Source organism: Podarcis filfolensis (genome assembly GCF_964270895.1).
Source record: "Podarcis filfolensis genome assembly, chromosome: 2".
In the NCBI taxonomy this organism is placed as follows: domain Eukaryota; kingdom Metazoa; phylum Chordata; class Lepidosauria; order Squamata; family Lacertidae; genus Podarcis; species Podarcis filfolensis.
In genome coordinates, this window is record NC_139605.1 from 11,248,264 (window position 1) to 11,265,743 (window position 17,480).

Consider the following 17,480-nt stretch of genomic DNA (forward strand, 5'->3'; position numbering starts at 1 on the left):
GTCAGAGCGGTACCTATTTATCTACTTGCACTTTGACGTGCTTTCGAACTGCTAGGTTGGCAGGAGCAGGGACCAAGCAACGGGAGCTCACCCCATCGCGGAAATTCGAACCTCCGACCTTCTGATCAGCAAGTCCTAGGCTCTGTGGTTTAACCCACAGCACCACCCGCTTCCCTGCAGGTAAATAGCCTGCAATTCTGGTAACGCCTGCAGCAGATGCACAGAAAGCCTTTGCCTGCAGCTGAACCGCAACATCTCTGAAAAGGTGCCAAAGGCAAAGGTTACAGGACCCCACCATCACACAAAACCCCACCTTTATCTGCTAGAGACACAGAGCGAGACGCGTTGCAATGGTGGGGGCTTGTTTGAGGGTCTTTATTAAAAGCAGGAAGGTCTTAGGAACATGGACTTGGTGATGCCCCTTTTGCCCGTCGCCCCCTCCCCACATCGACGCTCCCCCGACATCAACAGCCCCCCCCGGAAGGGCATCTGGCGGGAGGGATAGGCAACTGGGTCTCCAACTGGGGAGAGGACAGAAATATATCAAGGAGGGGGAATTCCCCAAAGGCAGGAGAGGAGCAGAGGCAGCCACCCCTCTTCCCCCCAAAGCAGGGAATATTTGGCAAAATCCCACCCACCCCATGAACAAGCGCACGTTCCCTGAAACAGCTCCCCAAGCACGCCTGCCCCCCACAATAGAGGGGTCTCTCATCCCAAAATTATAGCCTCTCCCCAATCCTAATGGCCCACCCTCATAAAAAATATAGCTGCACACAGAAATCCACTCCAGTCCCAGGAAGCGTGCACAGGAAGTGCATGCATCTGACTGCCCCCAATTAGTCTCTCCTCCATCCCAGGCCTTATGGGGCACCAACATGGCACCCTCCCGATCACCTGGACTACAACTCCCATCAGCCCCAGGGCTAGAGAGAACAGGTCCGGGAAAGGCTTTTTCCTCTGCCTGAGGCCGTGGAGTAGGCCAGGCAACGAGGTGCCCTCCAGCGGCTGCAGTACCCCGACTCCCATCAGCCCCAGCCAACGTGGCCTGTGGTGAAGGATGATGGGAATTGTAGTCCAGTAATAGCTGAAGGGTGCCGCATCAACTGCCACCACCACGCTTTAATTCCTGCTTGGCCCAATTGGCTAAAGGGCACCAGCCTCATGCCACTAGCCCCCTCCTCCATGTTATGCACCCCTTCCCCCCAAAAAAAATTCGGCCTAGCGACCCCGCACCCAAACACTGGTTGCCCTTCCCCAATGCCCTGTCCCAAGACCTCAGCCTTCCTGCCATATTTTGCCACAGAGGGAGCACACAAACGTACCTCCCCTCTGCCCACCTCCGAGACCAAAAATGAGAGTTTGCAGTGCCCAGTGCCTCCAACTGGAGCCAGGAAAGCAGGCTGCCACGTTGACGCAGCTCGGGTAAGGGCAGGCTTGCTTCCCCTTTCGCAGGGCAGTTAAAATATTTTAACCAACACAAAAGTAACAGGCCCAGAGAGGCTGTCAGGAAAGGGGCTTCTTCTCACGTTCCTGCTTTCGCTTTCCCCCAAAGTAGCATCCCTAATTTCCGCCCCACATCAACTGGGTCGAGGGCTGGTCCCATAAACTGGGTTCCACAGGGTCAGCCCATATTATTTTAGCCCCCCCACCTCCCCGCGAGACACACCGCAACCCCCCCCCCTCCCCGCAAAGCTGCTCTTTCGTTCCCTCGTTTCACCCACCGGGTGACTGAAAAGAGCCAATACAGAGTCACATTCTTTGTGTGTCCCCAGCCCCCCACCCCGCCGCAGTTCCCCCATTCGCCGTGCCCCTTTCACAGAGGGAGGTAGTCTTGTCCACCGTTTTATTAGAGCTGCTGGTCAGTCCAAGGCCCGGGTGGGTCGCAGTCCGCACAGCTCCCCTCCTCGGGGAGCTCTGGAGTGGTTTGTCGCAGCCTCACTCCCACCGCAGGCAAGATGGAGCAGATCAATCGATCGTGCCCATTCCCTTATCTCACACGCAAACACCCCCCCCCCCTTCGTGAAAGGCCAGCGGGGTGTTTGCAACCAGCCCGCAACCCGGCTTCACATTTTGCAGTGTTCGCACTCAGAACCTGCCCTGCGCCCATCTCGTCCCCCAGAGGTCCGCCGGGATGGATCTTCCCTCTGCAGGGTTCGAGGAGTGGTTCTGTTTAGACGGTGCCTGTGGGTCAGCCCACAAAATGCTCCCCGCCCCCGGAACGGGGCTGGAGTGGTCCAGTCCGAGAAGCTCGAGCGGAACAGTTCACATCGACAGAAACGGATGAGGGGAAGAAGACCTGGCGGGAAGAGGGCTGCGCCATCTACCTGGTTGTGGGAGGGGAGAATTCTGGTCCGAAAGGTGGAAGCGGGCGTGGCTGGGATCAACTCCGCCCCTGCGGCTCCTTGTGGGCGTGGCCAGGCTAAGCCCGCCCCAGCTTGCAAATCTCCGAGTTTGGTTGTAGTGTGGGCCGCTCCCGTCACCGCCCCTGCCACTCCTGGTCCCGGCTTGGCCGCTGGGGAGTTAACGTCACCCTCTTCTGCCATGGCCCCCGTCCCAGTGGGCGCAAAGCTGTTCCCAGTCCCCACCCCATAAGCTCCTCTCTCTCTGTCTCTCTCTAGGGCCGGATGTTGGGAGGGAGGAAGTAGTAAAAGGGGGTCATTGCGGGGCACCCAGCTCCACCGAGAGCCCCTCAAAGGCAATGAGCATGGCCTGGCGCACGCGATCTGTCAGTGCCGGCACGTCTTCAGCCACCAGCTCCCGCGTAGGCATGGGAGGCAGGATCTGGACCGTGCAGCGCCCTGCGCCGGAGGAGGAGAAGACGGAGGCAGCGGAAAGGGGCCGTGGTGATGTAGCCGGACCAGGTGGGGGGCAGAAAGGGAGAGAGAAGGAAAGAAAAAGAAAAGTGTTAAGTATGCAGGCTGCAAAGAGGCAGGGCAGGGGGTATTTAATTATTTTCATTTATTTGCCTGCTAACTTCATATTCCTGCTTTCCTCCCAAGTCAGCTCACAGCGTAAATTTAAACAGATACAGTGGACGCTTGGGTTGCGAACGCGATCCGTGCGGGATGCACGTTCACAACCCGCAGTGGCGCGTCTGCACACATGCAGGGTGCGATTCGGCACTTCTGTACATGCGCAAAGCGCGATTTAGCGCTTCGCGCATGCACGACTGCCAAAACCCAGAAGTAACCCTTTCCAGTACTTCCGGGTTTTGGCGGTCCGTAACCCGAAAAAACGCAACCTGAAGCGTCTGTAACCCGAGGTATGACTGTACAACTAAAAATGTATGATTGATTTACCTATTTTATAAAACCGCCAGCTAAGTAGCCCTATTGAAAGCAGCACTGAAAACACTCAAAGCTATTTAACCCCCAAAATTACATCACCCACCTTCAGAAGACCCTACCACAACAGCCAGTGAGCGGCCACAGGATTGTCAGAACCAGCCTCGTCCGTGGGGATAAGGGAAGGGAGGGAAAAGCAGCCAGAAGGCTGGACTCACCCGTGGTGAAACGCCTTTCCTTCTTACTGTAGAAATCCCGATACGATGAGATCACAACTGGGATGATAGGAACCTGGAAAGGTGGGGAGGGAGGGACAGCGGGAAGATGACAAAAAGATAATACACTTCAGGGAGGGCTGTTTTAAAAAAAAGGTGTCTAAACATCTTTTAAAAGTTGTTTTGATTTGGTGGCTGTCGTGACATCTTTTGGGAAACGAATCCCAGAGTTTAACTGTGTGCTGCATGAAGCGGGTTCCAGCGTTATGAGAAATCGAGAAAAATCTTCCTCCCTCCTTTTTCAGCTCTTTCTTCCCTCCCTCCTTCCTTCTTTCTCTCCTGTCATGGTCTAACCCAGGGGTCAGCAACCCGCGGCTCCAGAGCCGCATGTGGCTCTTTTACACCTTTGCCATGGCTCCGGGGCGGATACTAGCGAGGGGAGGAGGCGCATTGTGTGCCCCGACACTCCCCACTGTTTTAAATGTCGCAGTGGTTTTGCGGCTCCCAGTTTTTTTTTCTTCGGTCCAAGTGGCTCTTTTTGTCTTAAAGGTTGCAGACCCCTGGTCTAACCTATTAAGGCCTTTGCAAGGACTGAAAAAAGGCAGTGCACCCAATTCTCTGAATAGTGCCATAGGAATGCTAAGTTTTTTGTTATGAAAACACACCTCTTTGCACTTTTTGACACCTCAGGTGCTTCACTGAATGGTGCCCACCTCTTTTCCGGCATCGACTCTGTTCCGTACGACTTGGAGCGGTTTTCTTTTACAGCCGCACTGGTTTCCTCTACTTTTATAACCATGCGCTGCATGGCTGAGATTCCTGCATTGCAGGGACGTTGGTCCCTGGGGTCCCTTCCAACTCTGCAATTCTATGAAATGAAAGGACTCTGCCTCTGAAACCCTGGATACCCACAGACAGTCCGTTTAGGCCAGTGTTTCCCAAACTTGGGTCTCCCACTGTTTATGGACTACAATTCCCATCTTTCCTGACCACTGGCCTTGCTAGCCAGGGATAATGGGAGTTGTAGTCCAAAAACAGATGCAAGACCCAAGCTTGGGACACCCTGGTTTAGGCAATACAGAGTCAGGCAGACCAATATTCTGACTCTCTCTAAGACACCTTTCTTTGGCTTACAAAAATAAAAGCAGCGCTCCTGGTTCATGCTTTGCATACATCTTCCTGCTAATCTTTGGTGTAGTGGTTAAGAGCGGTGGACTCGTAATCTGGGGAACCGGGTTCGTGTCTCCGCTCCTCCACCTGCAGCTGCTGGGTGACCTTGGGCCAGTCACACTTCTCTGAAGTCTCTCAGCCCCACTCACCTCACAGAGTGTTTGTTTTGGGGGAGGAAGGGAAAGGAGAATGTTAGCCGCTTTGAGACTCCTTCGGGTAGTGATAAAGCGGGATATCAAATCCAAACTACAAAACAGCCCTGCGAAGTACAATTATCCCTGTTGGGAGAGGTCAAGGCCGAAAGAGAGAGGAAGTGGTGTGGCAGAGACCGCTTGGCAAGTCAGTGGCGGAGGAGAGACTTGGAGGTGGCTTCCTGGCTCTTAACCTGCTGCTCTGCAACCTTAACAAGACACACAATATGTGCGTTGGCTCAGAGGTCACCCCTGCTGGATTTCAGAGGGCAAAACCGCACAGGGGGTTGCAGCTCGAGTCGCCCCCACGCCTAAGTAAAGAGGGAAGGACTCCCTACCTGGGCTTGCACAGCCAAATGGAAGGCACCCCGCTTGAAGGGCAGCATGGAGCCGTTGTGGTTCCTGGTGCCTTCGGGGAACACCCAGACCCGAACCTGCAGGGGGGTCAGAGGAGAAAAGGAAGGAACATAAGTAGCTGCAGGCTGCACAAATACAGCTACAGTGGTACCTCGGGTTACATACGCTTCAGGTTACAGACTCTGCTAACCCAGAAATAGTACCTTGGGTTAAGAACTTTGCTTCAGGATGAGAACAGAAATCGGGCTCCGGTGGCGCAGCAGCCGCAGAAGGCCCCATTAGCTAAAGTGGTGCTTCAGGTTAAGAACAGTTTCAGGTTAAGAACGGACCTCTGGAATGAATTAAGTTCTTAACCCAAGGTACCACTGTAAAGGGGTTCCTTTCTGTGCCCTCCTATTCCCCAAGCCGAAAAAGCTTTCCCCAGTGGCTGCTAGAGACCCAGCACAAGAACCCACCATAAGAAGAGCCCAGCCTGGATCCGGCCCAGGATATTGTTTCCCAAGCAGAAGCACATGAGCAGAACATCCCTCCACTGTTGTTTGGGTCCCAGAAACTTGTATCTGGAGCTACACTGCCTCTAAAAATGGACAATCTGTTTGGCCAAATAGATGTCGCAATCCACACACTCCGTCCTGCAGCATTGTCGATTTAGCAGACGGCTAAACTGCCACAGAGCAAATCCAAAAAGCCCTTCTCTGCGGAGAGAGCTTGAGGCCGGTTTGTTTTCCTACAAAAGCATTTCCCTCCGCCTTGTGCACTCCAAGATGGTGTGTTCCACCCACGGAGGAGACTGTACCAGTACAGTGGTACCTTGGTTCTCAAACTTAGTCCATTCCGGGAGTCCGTTTGACTCCCGAAACCATTCGAAAACCAAAGCGCGGCTTCCAGTTGGCTGCAGGAGCTTCCTGCACTCAAGCGGAAGCCGCGGCGGACATTCGGCTTCCGAAAAACGTTTGCAAACTGGAACACTTACCTCCAGGTTTGGGGCGTTCGGGAGCCGATTTGTTCAGCAACTAAGCCATTCGGGAACCAAGGAACCACTGTGATTAAGAGCCGAATGCTACAATGGCAAACTTCCCTCTCTCCCACTCTCTGCCCAAAAGGGCTGCACCAGCAAGTTAGCATTTAAACACAATGGGAAATTCCAAGAGGCCGGTACCCAGGCGCACACCCTTATGAATTTTGGGGGAAATAATTGATATTAACTCTCTTGCTCCATCCTGTACACCCAGCCACGACAGAGACACAATCCCACTTCGCAATCCCTTCCTACCACCCGCCTCCAGATCCCCCACGATTCCCCAAAATGTAGGCAGCCCCCCTCTCCCGCTCCAGCAACACTCACATCCTCACACAGCATGGTTTGCGCCGTCTCCGCCATGACGCTAATGGCGTCGTCGGTTTTCTTGCGGTTGATGAAGATGATGCCCCCTAGCCAGCACGCCAGCCCCACCGTGCCCATGTACATCAGCTCCTTCTTGGCGATTGGCACACACCGGTCGGGCAAGACTTCCATCATCCCTGCAGGGCGGGACAGGGCAACGGAGAGGGAGGAAAGCGGGAAGGTTAGCCACGGCAACAGATCAAGGCCGCCCAGCCCACTATGTGCCAGAACACTGGTTGGGGGCGACCATGGCCTGGTGGCACAGCAAAGGCCCAGTAAACCAGAGGTGGGGAATCTGCGAATCTGCGGCAATTTGTATCTTGTTGACTACAACGCCCATCTTCCCTGACCACTGGACCATGCTGCCTGGAGGCTGTTAGGAGCCTCAGAACCTTCTGTAGGGCCACAGGTTCCCCACTGGGATGTAAAAGCAAATTTTTAAAAACGTTTTCACCCTTCCTGGACTCCCTTCCTGTGCAAAATTCAACAAAATTTGAGGCAGCCAATGCAGTCCCCTCTGGATGTTGTTTGACTCTCAGCAGACGGCGGCCAAGGGGAACAGGAGTTATGGTTCAGTCACATCTGGAGGGTTGGCTATCGCAGACTAAATTACTTTTGATAATCAGGCCTGATGATCGTCTTCCAAAGCAACTCCTCTATTCCGAACTTAAAAATGGAAAGCATAATGCTGGTGGTCAACGAAACAGGTTTAAGGACTCTCTCAAGGCAAATCTAAAAAATGTAGCATAAACACTGACAACTGGGAAACACTGGGCTATGAGCGCTGCAACTGGAGAACAGCCTTTACCAAAGGTGTCGTGGGCTTTGAAGACACTCAAACTCAGGACGCAAGGGAGAAACATGCTAAGAGGAAGGCATGCTTGGCAAATCCACACCGTGATCAGCTCCCACCCGGAAACCAATGTCCCCACTGTGGAAGGATGTGTGGATCCAGAATTGGCCTCCACAGTCACTTACGGACTCACTGTTAAAACCGTGTTTATGAAAGACAATCTTACTCGGCTACGAGTGATCGCCAAAGAAGAAGACTTTTGAAGATGCCTTCCTAGCTCTGCAAATCAGGTGTGGGGAACCTTTGGCTCCCCAGACGTTTTTGGCTGCCAACTGCCACCATCCCTGGCTGCAGGCCACGCTTACTGGGGCTGATGGAAGTTGTTGTAGTTCAGCATGAGACTTTGAACTCCAGGGCTGCAGGTTCGAACCCCACATTCGTCAAAAGATTCCTGAACTGCAGGGGCGGTTGGGCTAGGTCAACGCTTTTTTTCCTAAAAAAAATGTTTAGGGGTACTCTCATTTTCCTTCTCATATTGAAATACTGCCCCTCAATGAGGCCAAACTTAGATGCACAAAATGTTTATGGGTATGCGTCCCCCCAGGAAAAAAGCACTGGGCTAGGTGAAGCTCATGGTCGCTTCCAATCTTACAATTCTTTGAACATCTAGGGGTCCAAAGTCTCCCTGCACCTGCTTAGAAACCAACGTAAGGTAAAGGTAAAGGGTGAGAGACCAGCTTGCCTCAAGAAGTCATTCCCATGAACATCTATTCTGCTGGTCATTGTGAGAACCTGTGAATTTAAGACCCGGTGCCTGAGGTTGCTTTCTCCCTCTCTCTCTTCTCTCCTCATCCCTTTCAGCCACTCTGGGAGCTTTCCCGGCTAAGGTAAAGGGACCACTGACCATTAGGTCCAGTCGTGGCCGACTCTGGGGTTGCAGCGCTCATCTCGCTTTATTGGCCGAGGGAGCCGGCGTACAGCTTCCGGGTCATGTGGCCAGCATGACTAAGCTGCTTCTGGCGAACCAGAGCAGCGTACGGAAATGCCGTTTACCTTCCTGCTGGAACGGTACCTATTTATCTACTTGCACTTTGACATGCTTTCGAACTGCTAGGTTGGCAGGAGCAGGGACTGAGCAATGGGAGCTCACCCCGTCGCGGGGATTCGAACCGCCAACCTTCTGATCAGCAAGTTCTAGGTTTTGTGGTTTAACCCACAGCGCCACCCGTGTCCCTGGAAACCAATGAAGATTGCTTTAAAGTGGGCAGGAACTCTTAATAATTTAGTGGTATGGTAAAATGGACTGACAGGAGAGGCCACAAGGGGTTTTCTACTCAAGTTCTGGCCACCTACCCAGACCCCCTTCCCCCCTGCCCAGGCGTACCGAGCAAGTCAAGCGAGCTCTGATGGTTGGACACAATCACGTAAGGCTGCTTGATGTTGAAGTTCTCTGTCCCCCGCACATCAATCTTGATCCCGTACAGGTATTTCACATGTAGCATCATGGACCGGATTATCCTGGAGATGGAAAAGAAAAGAGAGAAGAAAACTTGTTCACCTGCGACTTCCGCACCTCAATGCACCGCAGTCGCTGATGACAACAACAACAACAACTGTTTGCCATCTTCCCTTCTGGAAGGTTTACCCAGTGCCTTCATTATACAGTGGCACCTTGGTTCTCGAACGTAATCTGTTCCAGAAGTCCGTTCGACTACTGAAACGTTCAAAAACCAAGGCGCGGCTTCCGATTGGCGCCGGCGCCGTGGAAACAATAGCCGACAGCGGAATCGGACGTTCAGCTTCCAATAAATATTCGAAAACCGGAATACTTTTGGGTTTTCGGCGTTCGGGAGCCAAAATGTTCGAGAACCAAGGCATTTGAGAACCAAGGTTCCACTGTATATTTTTAGGTGCCAGGCAAAAACATTCCTCTTCAACTGGGCCTTCGGATGATTAATTTGCCACAACCTTTTAAATGCATTTGTGGGAGTGCGGGTTACTATTTTGTTGCTGTTGTTTCGCTATTTATTTGTGTTTTTATCTTGTGAACTGCCCTGAGATCTTTTGTTGAAGGGTGGTGTAAATATCTAATAAATACAAATAATAATATTAAAAAATAAGCTGTCAGTCAAAAATAATTGTTGAGGCACTGAGGTGTCTGGAGTGCTCATGCTCCCTCTAGAGGCCAGTGTTGTTCAATGCAGCTTACACTTTTCAAAATACCAAAGCAGCAAGAAGTTGTTTTTATTGGCTCTCCTCTTTCTACCAATACAGTAAAGGTAAAGTCCACAGGCCCCTTCATGGATCACTGCCCCCCTTCATGGATCACTGCCTTGCCGTGGCGAAGGGGCTTGAAGAACTCAGAGAAGCTATGAACTATGCCGAGCAGGGCACCCAAGATGAACAGGTCATAGTGGAGAGTTTTGACCAAACGTGATCCACCTGGAGGAGGAACCGGCAAGCCACTCCAGTATCCCTGCCAAGAAAACTCCATGGACAAAGACAACAGGCATATAAAAGTTATGACGCTGGAAGATGAGCCCCTCAGGTCGGAAGGTGTCCAACATGCTACTGGGGAAGAGCGGAGGACAAGTACAAGTAGATCCAGAGCTGATGAAGCGGCTGGGCTAAAGCCGAAAGGACGTTCAGTTGCAGATATGCCTGGAAGCGAAAGGAAAGTCCAATGCTGTAAAGAAAAATATTGCATAGGAACCTGGAATGTAAGAACCATGAACCTGGGTAAGTTGGATGTGGTCAAAAATGAGATGGCAAGAATAAATATTGACATCCTGGGCATCAGTGAACTAAAATGGACAGGAATGGGCGAATTCAGTTCGGATGACCATCATATCTACTACTGTGGGCAAGAAACCCGGAAAAGAAATGGAGTGGCCCTCATAGTCAACAAAAGAGTGGCGAAAGCTGTACTGGGATGCAATCTCAAAAATGATAGAATGATCTCGATACGAATCCAAGGCAGACCTTTTAACATAACAGTAATCCAAGTTTATGCACCAACTACTGGTGCTGAAGAAACTGAAATTGACCAATTCTATGAAGACTTACAACACCTTATAGAAGTGACACCAAAGAAGGATGTTCTTCTCATTATAGGGGATTGGAATGCTAAAGTAGGGAATCAAGAGATAAAAGGAACAACGGGCAAGTTTGGCCTTGGAGAGCAAAATGAAGCAGGGCAAAGGCTAATAGAGTTCTGTCAAGAGAACAAGCTGGTCATCACAAACACGCTTTTCCAACAACACAAGAGACGACTCTACACGTGGACATCACCAGATGGGCAGCATCGAAATCAGATTGATTATATTCTCTGCAGCCAAAGATGGAGAAGCTCAATACAGTCAGCAAAAACAAGACCTGGAGCTGACTGTGGCTCGGATCATCAGCTTCTTATAGCAAAATTCAAGCTTAAACTGAAGAAAGTAGGAAAAACCACTGGGCCGGTAAGATACAATCTAAATCAAATCCCTTATGAATACACAGTGGAAGTGAGGAACAGGTTTAAGGATTTAGATTTGCTAGACAGAGTGCCTGAAGAACTATGGATGGAGGCTCGCAACATTATACAGGAGGCAGCAACGAAAACCATCCCAATGAAAAGGAAATGCAAGAAAGCAAAGTGGCTGTCCAATGAGGCCTTACAAATAGCGGGGGAGAGAAGGCAAGCAAAATGCGAGGGAGATAGAGAAAGATACAGGAAATTGAATGCAGATTTCCAAAAAATAGCAAGGAGAGATAAGAAGGCCTTCTTAAACGAGCAATGCAAAGAAATAGAGGAAAACAACAGAATGGGAAGAACCAGACATCTGTTCAAGAAAATTGGAGATATGAAAGGAACATTTCGTTCAAAGATTGCCATAATAAAGGACAAAAGTGGTAAGGACCTAACAGAAGCAGAAGACATCAAGAAGAGGTGGCAAGAATACACAGAGGAATTATACCAGAAAGAAATGGATGCCTCGTACACCCCAGGTAGTGGGGTTGCTGACCTTGAGCCAGACATCCTGGAGAGTGAAGTCAAATGGGCCTTAGAAAGCACTGCAAATAACAAGGCCAGTGGAAGTGATGGTATTCCAGCTGAACTATTTAAAATTTTAAAAGATGATGCTGTTAAGGTGCTACACTCAATATGCCAGCAAGTTTGGAAAACTCAGCAGTGGCCAGAGGATTGGAGAAGATCAGTCTACATCCCAATCCCAAAGAAGGGCAGTGCTAAAGAATGCTCCAACTACCGCACAATTGCACTCATTTCACACGCTAGCAAGGTTATGCTTAAAATTCTACAAGGAAGGCTCAAGCAGTATGTGGACCGAGAACTCCCAGAAGTGCAAGCTGGATTTAGAAGAGGCAGAGGAACCAGAGACCAAATTGCAAACATGCGCTGGATTATGGAGAAAGCCAGAGAGTTCCAGAAAGACATCTACTTCTGCTTCATTGACTATGCAAAAGCCTTTGACTGTGTTGACCACAGCAAACTATGGCAAGTTCTTAAAGAAATGGGAGTGCCTGATCACCTCATCTGTCTCCTGAGAAATCTCTATGTGGGACAAGAAGCTACAGTTAGAACTGGATATGGAACAACTGATTGGTTCAAAATTGGGAAAGGAGTACGACAAGGCTGTATATTGTCTCCCTGGTTATTTAACTTATATGCAGAATTCATCATGTGAAAGGCTGGGCTGGATGAATCCCTAGCCGGAATTAAGATTGCTGGAAGAAATATCAACAACCTCAGATATGCAGATGACACAACCTTGATGGCAGAAAGTGAGGAGGAATTAAAGAACCTTTTATTGAGGGTAAAAGAGGAGAGCGCAAAATATGGTCTGAAGCTCAACATCAAAAAAACGAAGATCATGGCCACTGGTCCCATCACCTCCTGGCAAATAGAAGGAGAAGAAATGGAGGCAGTGAGAGATTTTACTTTCTTGGGTTCCATGATCACTGCAGATGGTGACAGCAGCCACGAAATTAAGAGACGCCTGCTTCTTGGGAGGAAAGCAATGACCAACCTAGACAGCATTTTAAAAAGTAGAGACATCACCTTGCCAACAAAGGTCCGTATAGTAAAAGCCATGGTTTTCCCAGTAGTGATGTATGGAAGTGAGAGCTGGACCATAAAGAAGGCTGATCGTCGAAGAATGGATGCTTTTGAATTATGGTGCTGGAGGAGACTCTTGAGAGTCCCATGGACTGCAAGAAGATCAAACCTATCCATTCTTAAGGAAATCAGCCCTGAGTGCTCACTGGAAGGACAGATCCTGAAGCTGAGGCTCCAATACTTTGGCCACCTCATGAAAAGAGAAGACTCCCTGGAAAAGACCCTGATGTTGGGAAAGATGGAGGGCACAAGGAGAAGGGGACGACAGAGGACGAGATGGTTGGATAGTGTCTTCGAAGCTACAAACATGAGTCTGACTAAACTGCGGGAGGCAGTGGAAGACAGAAGTGCCTGGCGTGCTCTGGTCCATGGGGTCACAAAGAGTCGGACACGACTAAACGACTAAACAACAACAACAACAACAACAAAGTCCACAGGAGGCCAACCTGCATATAACCATGTAAGAAGCAGCTGCCACAAGACATTTGGCTGCCTCAGGTGAAGTCCAAGATGCCTCCCTGTGGCACTCCACATACCTAAAAGATCGCCTAACCCCCTACGTCTCACATATATATGTTAATCGTCAAATGGCACCTTAAACCCAGGTTACACAACGGAATGTCTAGGTACCTCTTTGTTTACAATGAATTTTGTTGTGCTGGTGGTGGTTCGTTTTATTTCTATACCGCTTTATATATATATATTTAAAATTCTCGAAGCTTCCTTGGAGGCATTTAAGCAGAGGTTGGATGGTCCTCTGTCATGGATGATTTGGCTGAAATTCCTGCATTCAAGAGGGCTGGGCTAGATGACCCCTGGGTCCCTTCCAACTTGTGATTCTATGATATCTGCCAAATCTGCCCCTAAGACTCGCCTTCAGTCCTTAAGCCGCACTGCTCGCTAAAACCAAGCCACAGGTCCATGTAGCCCACATTCCGTTCAGAGCAAAATTCCAGAAGGACAAATGTCAGTGGTAGGCAGGGCCAGAGACAAAAGTTGGCAAATAAAATTAATGCGAAATTTACCTTTGTGCAGTAGGCTAGTTTACCCTGTTCTATCCTTAATCTAAGGAAAGAAGAGGCATCGTCCGAGTCTGTGGGGACATTCCAGCTAGGCCAAAAGCTATCACGGAAGGGTGCAGAGCAAACCGCATTAAACTGATTTTATCTACAGATATTCCAGAAACAATGGAAACGTTTAAATGATTATTTATGTAGACAAAGATTAAATGTAAGGTATTGGTTGTGTTTAGAATAGATTTATGAAAGATTTAGAAAACTTGTTGATTAGAATATTTGTATGAGATTGTATGGGGAAAATACGGAATAACAGATACAATTTTGCTTAAAATGTATATAGGAAGTGCAGTGTAAGCGATGGAAGTCAATCAATGAAATTTTATTATTGAGATATTTGTAGAATAAATTTGGAAGAAATTCTTCCAACTTTTCTTCTTCTTTTTCTTCTTCTTTTATCTTTATCTTTTTTCTTTGCTTCCTTTTTTCTTTTCTGTTCTTTTTTATATATGTGTGCTTATCTGAAATATATATGTATGTATTTGCAGTATTTTGCTTCTATTTTGTAATCATTATGTTAAATAAAATAAATTAAAAAAATAAAAAATAAACAAACTGATTTTATCTATAGATACTCGTAATGGGAAAAGCTTAAAACTGCAAATAAAACTCAGTTCTAGAGAGTAACACAAATAATGCAGGAATTATTTTTTACAAAGTGCAAAGAGATAACAAGTGTCAGTATTGTTCTTCCTATTTCAACCAGCACAAAGAACTATAATTTCTACATAGCAACATACTGAGATGGGGGCTATTCTGTCGTGAATTTCCTCGTTCAAATACACTACAAAATCACACCATTCAGATCCAGATGTTTCACCCCTCCCATTGCAAGAATCTGCTGGCAATGTTTCAGAAAGGAGGGGGCGGATTTTGCTCATTACTTCTTTCGCTCCAGCCTGACTTCAAAGGGAGTCTGAGTGTTATCTGTATATAGATAAGGTGACTGCTCAAGCAGCTGTAACAATCAGTCCAGCGTCTCTGATTAGTCGTGAGTTTATGCAGTAGCTGTAGAGAATAAAAGAAGTTATACTTCAGAGCTATCGTTCGTGTGGTTCATGCTCTGCTGTGCTCCGCTGACTTCTGGAAGTGAGTTTGGTGCTCACAGCTCTGAATTGTGAGTCCACAGCACTTAGACCTGCTCCCTGCAGTGGAAGGTCTCTGGAAGTGCTTTTCCAGCTCGCCTGGCCCAGTCGGGCTTGAAGAGGTTGAGCCCAGTCGTTGGCACTGGCTCAAAGGCGAAGCTGACACCCACCCACCCCAGCCGCCCTGTCCTCTTAAAATTTATTCCCAAGCTTTTCAACCAAAGCTACATCCCAAACCTTTTAATGCTTTTTAACGTGTGTTTTATTCTGTGTTTGTATTGGTTATAGGTTTGTATTTTGGCGACATGGTTTTTTTTTCAGATTGCATGCCGCTTAAGAGGTTTTTAAAACATTAAGCAGTTCATAAATGCTTTCAGAATAAATCGCTCAGAGATGTACCAGTAGAACCCAATTTACCTTCTGCCCATCCCTCCTCCAAAGTATCGTGGTACAAATATGAAAAATGCTCTGTGTAACTTAAGTCACATTACACAGAGATACCAAAGTTATGGAAACTGAAACGAATAGCCGCTTGGAGCTCTTTGACATGCAGAGTGTACATTGTACAACTTGTGAATCTGGTTAGAGAGTAGACGTCACTTGTTGCAATTGCACACAGAGCAGAGTAAGAAAAATAGCTTTATTCTGGGAAGCTCAGAACCTGGATAGAAAAGTGTTCTAGTTCTAACCTAACTAATCGAAGACAAAAGGAGCCATGCTTGCTTCTCTGTTTTCCGATGATAGATTCAAGGTGACCTCTCACCTTGAGGTCTGAGGAGGAAACGTGAGCAAGTTGTAAACAGGATGCAACCTACGACATAGACGTCTGAATTTTTAAAAGGAGAGGGAGGCCAGAAAAGAGGTCAGAGGCTACATAAAATCAAAGCGTTGGAAGGGACCCCACGAGTCATCTAATCGATTTCCTGCCCACAGCCGTCCCTGGGCAGTCTCGAACCACCAACCTTCCGGTTAACAGGCACAGGGATAGTATCAGAGTCAGGAGGTCCATTGTTCTGCCTGCCTTAAAGGTAAAGGTAAAGGGACCCCTGACCATTAGGTCCAGTCGTGACCGACTCTGGGGTTGCGGCACTCATCTTGCTTTATTGGCCGAAGGAGCAGGCGTACAGCTTCTGGGTCATGTGGCCAGCATGACTAAGCCGCTTCTGGCGAACCAGAGCAGCGCACAGAAATGCCGTTTACATTCCCGCAGGAGCAGTACCTATTTATGTACTTGCACTTTGACGTGCTTTCGAACTGCTAGGTTGGCAGGAGCTGGGACCAAGGAACGGGAGCTCACCCCGTCGTGGGGATTCGAACCGCCGACCTTCTGATTGGCAAGTCCTAGGCTCTGTGGTTTAACGCACAGCGCCACCCATCTGCCTGCCTTAACCCCATGCAAAAAACCTCTTTCTTCTTAAGTTTTAGTTTATATTTTTCAAGTCTAAACATTTCATTAGCTTTACAATCAATTTAACATTTCTAAGTTGCATTTCCTTCCCCCTCTTCCTCCTCTCTCGGCAAGCAGAGTCATGCCCAATCTTCCAACAAAAGATTTACGAGTCGTCCCGTCCCGTCCCCCGCCCAAACACAACAAGGGCTGCACCCACCTTTGTGCTCGCTATGTGAACATCCCGCCAGCACAGGGATTACCTTTGGCATGGAAGAACATTGTTCCCCAAGCCTCCGTCCCCCATGGGCCCCCTAAATCTGTTCTAGGGGTTTCCCCCCAAACACTCTGGAGCATATTTGGGGAAGGTGGAAGGGAACAGGGGGAGTCGCACTGCATGAATGAAAATCCCTGTGCTAGCAGAATGTGTTAGCTGAATGCCGCCCAAAGAGCCTAATACACACAAACAAACAAACTCTTGTGCTTACTTCATATTCTCCACGTTGCGCCCACGGACTGCGCAAATAGGGATGACGATGACGGCCAGGAAGAGGATGTAGCTGTTGTAGAATGCCATCTTGCAGAAGTACTTGAAGGTGGTACTCCATTCGTAGAGAAGCGGGACCACCACCAGGAACAAAATGAGGAGCCCCTGGCCCAGCGAAATCTCCATTGTCCCTGCAGGGGGGAGGGAAAGAGTTAACTCCGTTTCTATTTCAGCAGCCATTTTAAAGCTATTCTTCCATTTTATAGCTTGCTTTTCATTGGGTTTTGTTTTATCTCTGTTGTATTTGTTACACTTATCAAACACTGCTGAGAGACGGCTGCAATTAAGCAGCATATAAATTTTCATAATATTTATGCACCGCTTGTTGTTGTTGTTGCTTTTAAAAAAACCCCTCAAGGAAGCTTTCGAAAAGACACGACAAATAAATTTAACAACAATTCAAAACTGTCAAAAAGTTAGCATAGCAATAGAATGAAATGGATTAAAACTCAGAGATTAAAATGGTCAAAACAATCATCATTAATAGATATTTTAGATTCTTGTAAGCGCTGCATGCCAAACACAACCCCCCTAAAAGCAGTTTCTATAAAAATGTATATCCATAACAAAATCATGAAATTAAGTTATAGCATACATAATAATTCATAACACTGTGTTTGTTTCACTTCTCGGGTTGGCACGGCCGTCAGTTGGGATATGGGAATTGGCCAAAGATGTTCAAGTGAGCTCATAGCTGCACCGAGAGAAGTGTTGCACTAGGGACACCCAGCACCTCGTGTGTGATCATGACTCCGATATACCCTTCTGCATCTTCACTGCTTAAGCTTGGTGCATGGCAAAGCGAACTACAGCTAGAAGGCACCATTCCCCACTCAGAGAAGACCTGTAAGCCCCTCTTGAATGGGCAGACT

At 48.5% G+C, this 17,480-nt stretch overlaps 1 protein-coding gene across 5 annotated transcripts in view; it reads right to left on the reverse strand.

The window, feature by feature from the left end:
• Positions 1–354: 354 nt before the first annotated feature.
• AGPAT1 (1-acylglycerol-3-phosphate O-acyltransferase 1) overlaps positions 355–17,480 on the reverse strand; it is a 52,438-nt gene continuing 35,312 nt past the window's right edge. For all 5 annotated transcript variants that reach the window (XM_083602371.1, XM_083602374.1, XM_083602372.1 and 2 more), the window contains exons 2-7: positions 16,550–16,739; positions 8,779–8,912; positions 6,563–6,738; positions 5,199–5,294; positions 3,503–3,575; positions 355–2,798 (exon numbers count right to left, since the gene is read on the reverse strand). In XM_083602371.1, the coding sequence (XP_083458497.1) occupies positions 2,656–2,798; positions 3,503–3,575; positions 5,199–5,294; positions 6,563–6,738; positions 8,779–8,912; positions 16,550–16,739 (812 nt within the window). In that variant the 3' untranslated portion in view covers positions 355–2,655. The remainder of the gene's footprint in view (positions 2,799–3,502; positions 3,576–5,198; positions 5,295–6,562; positions 6,739–8,778; positions 8,913–16,549; positions 16,740–17,480) is intronic.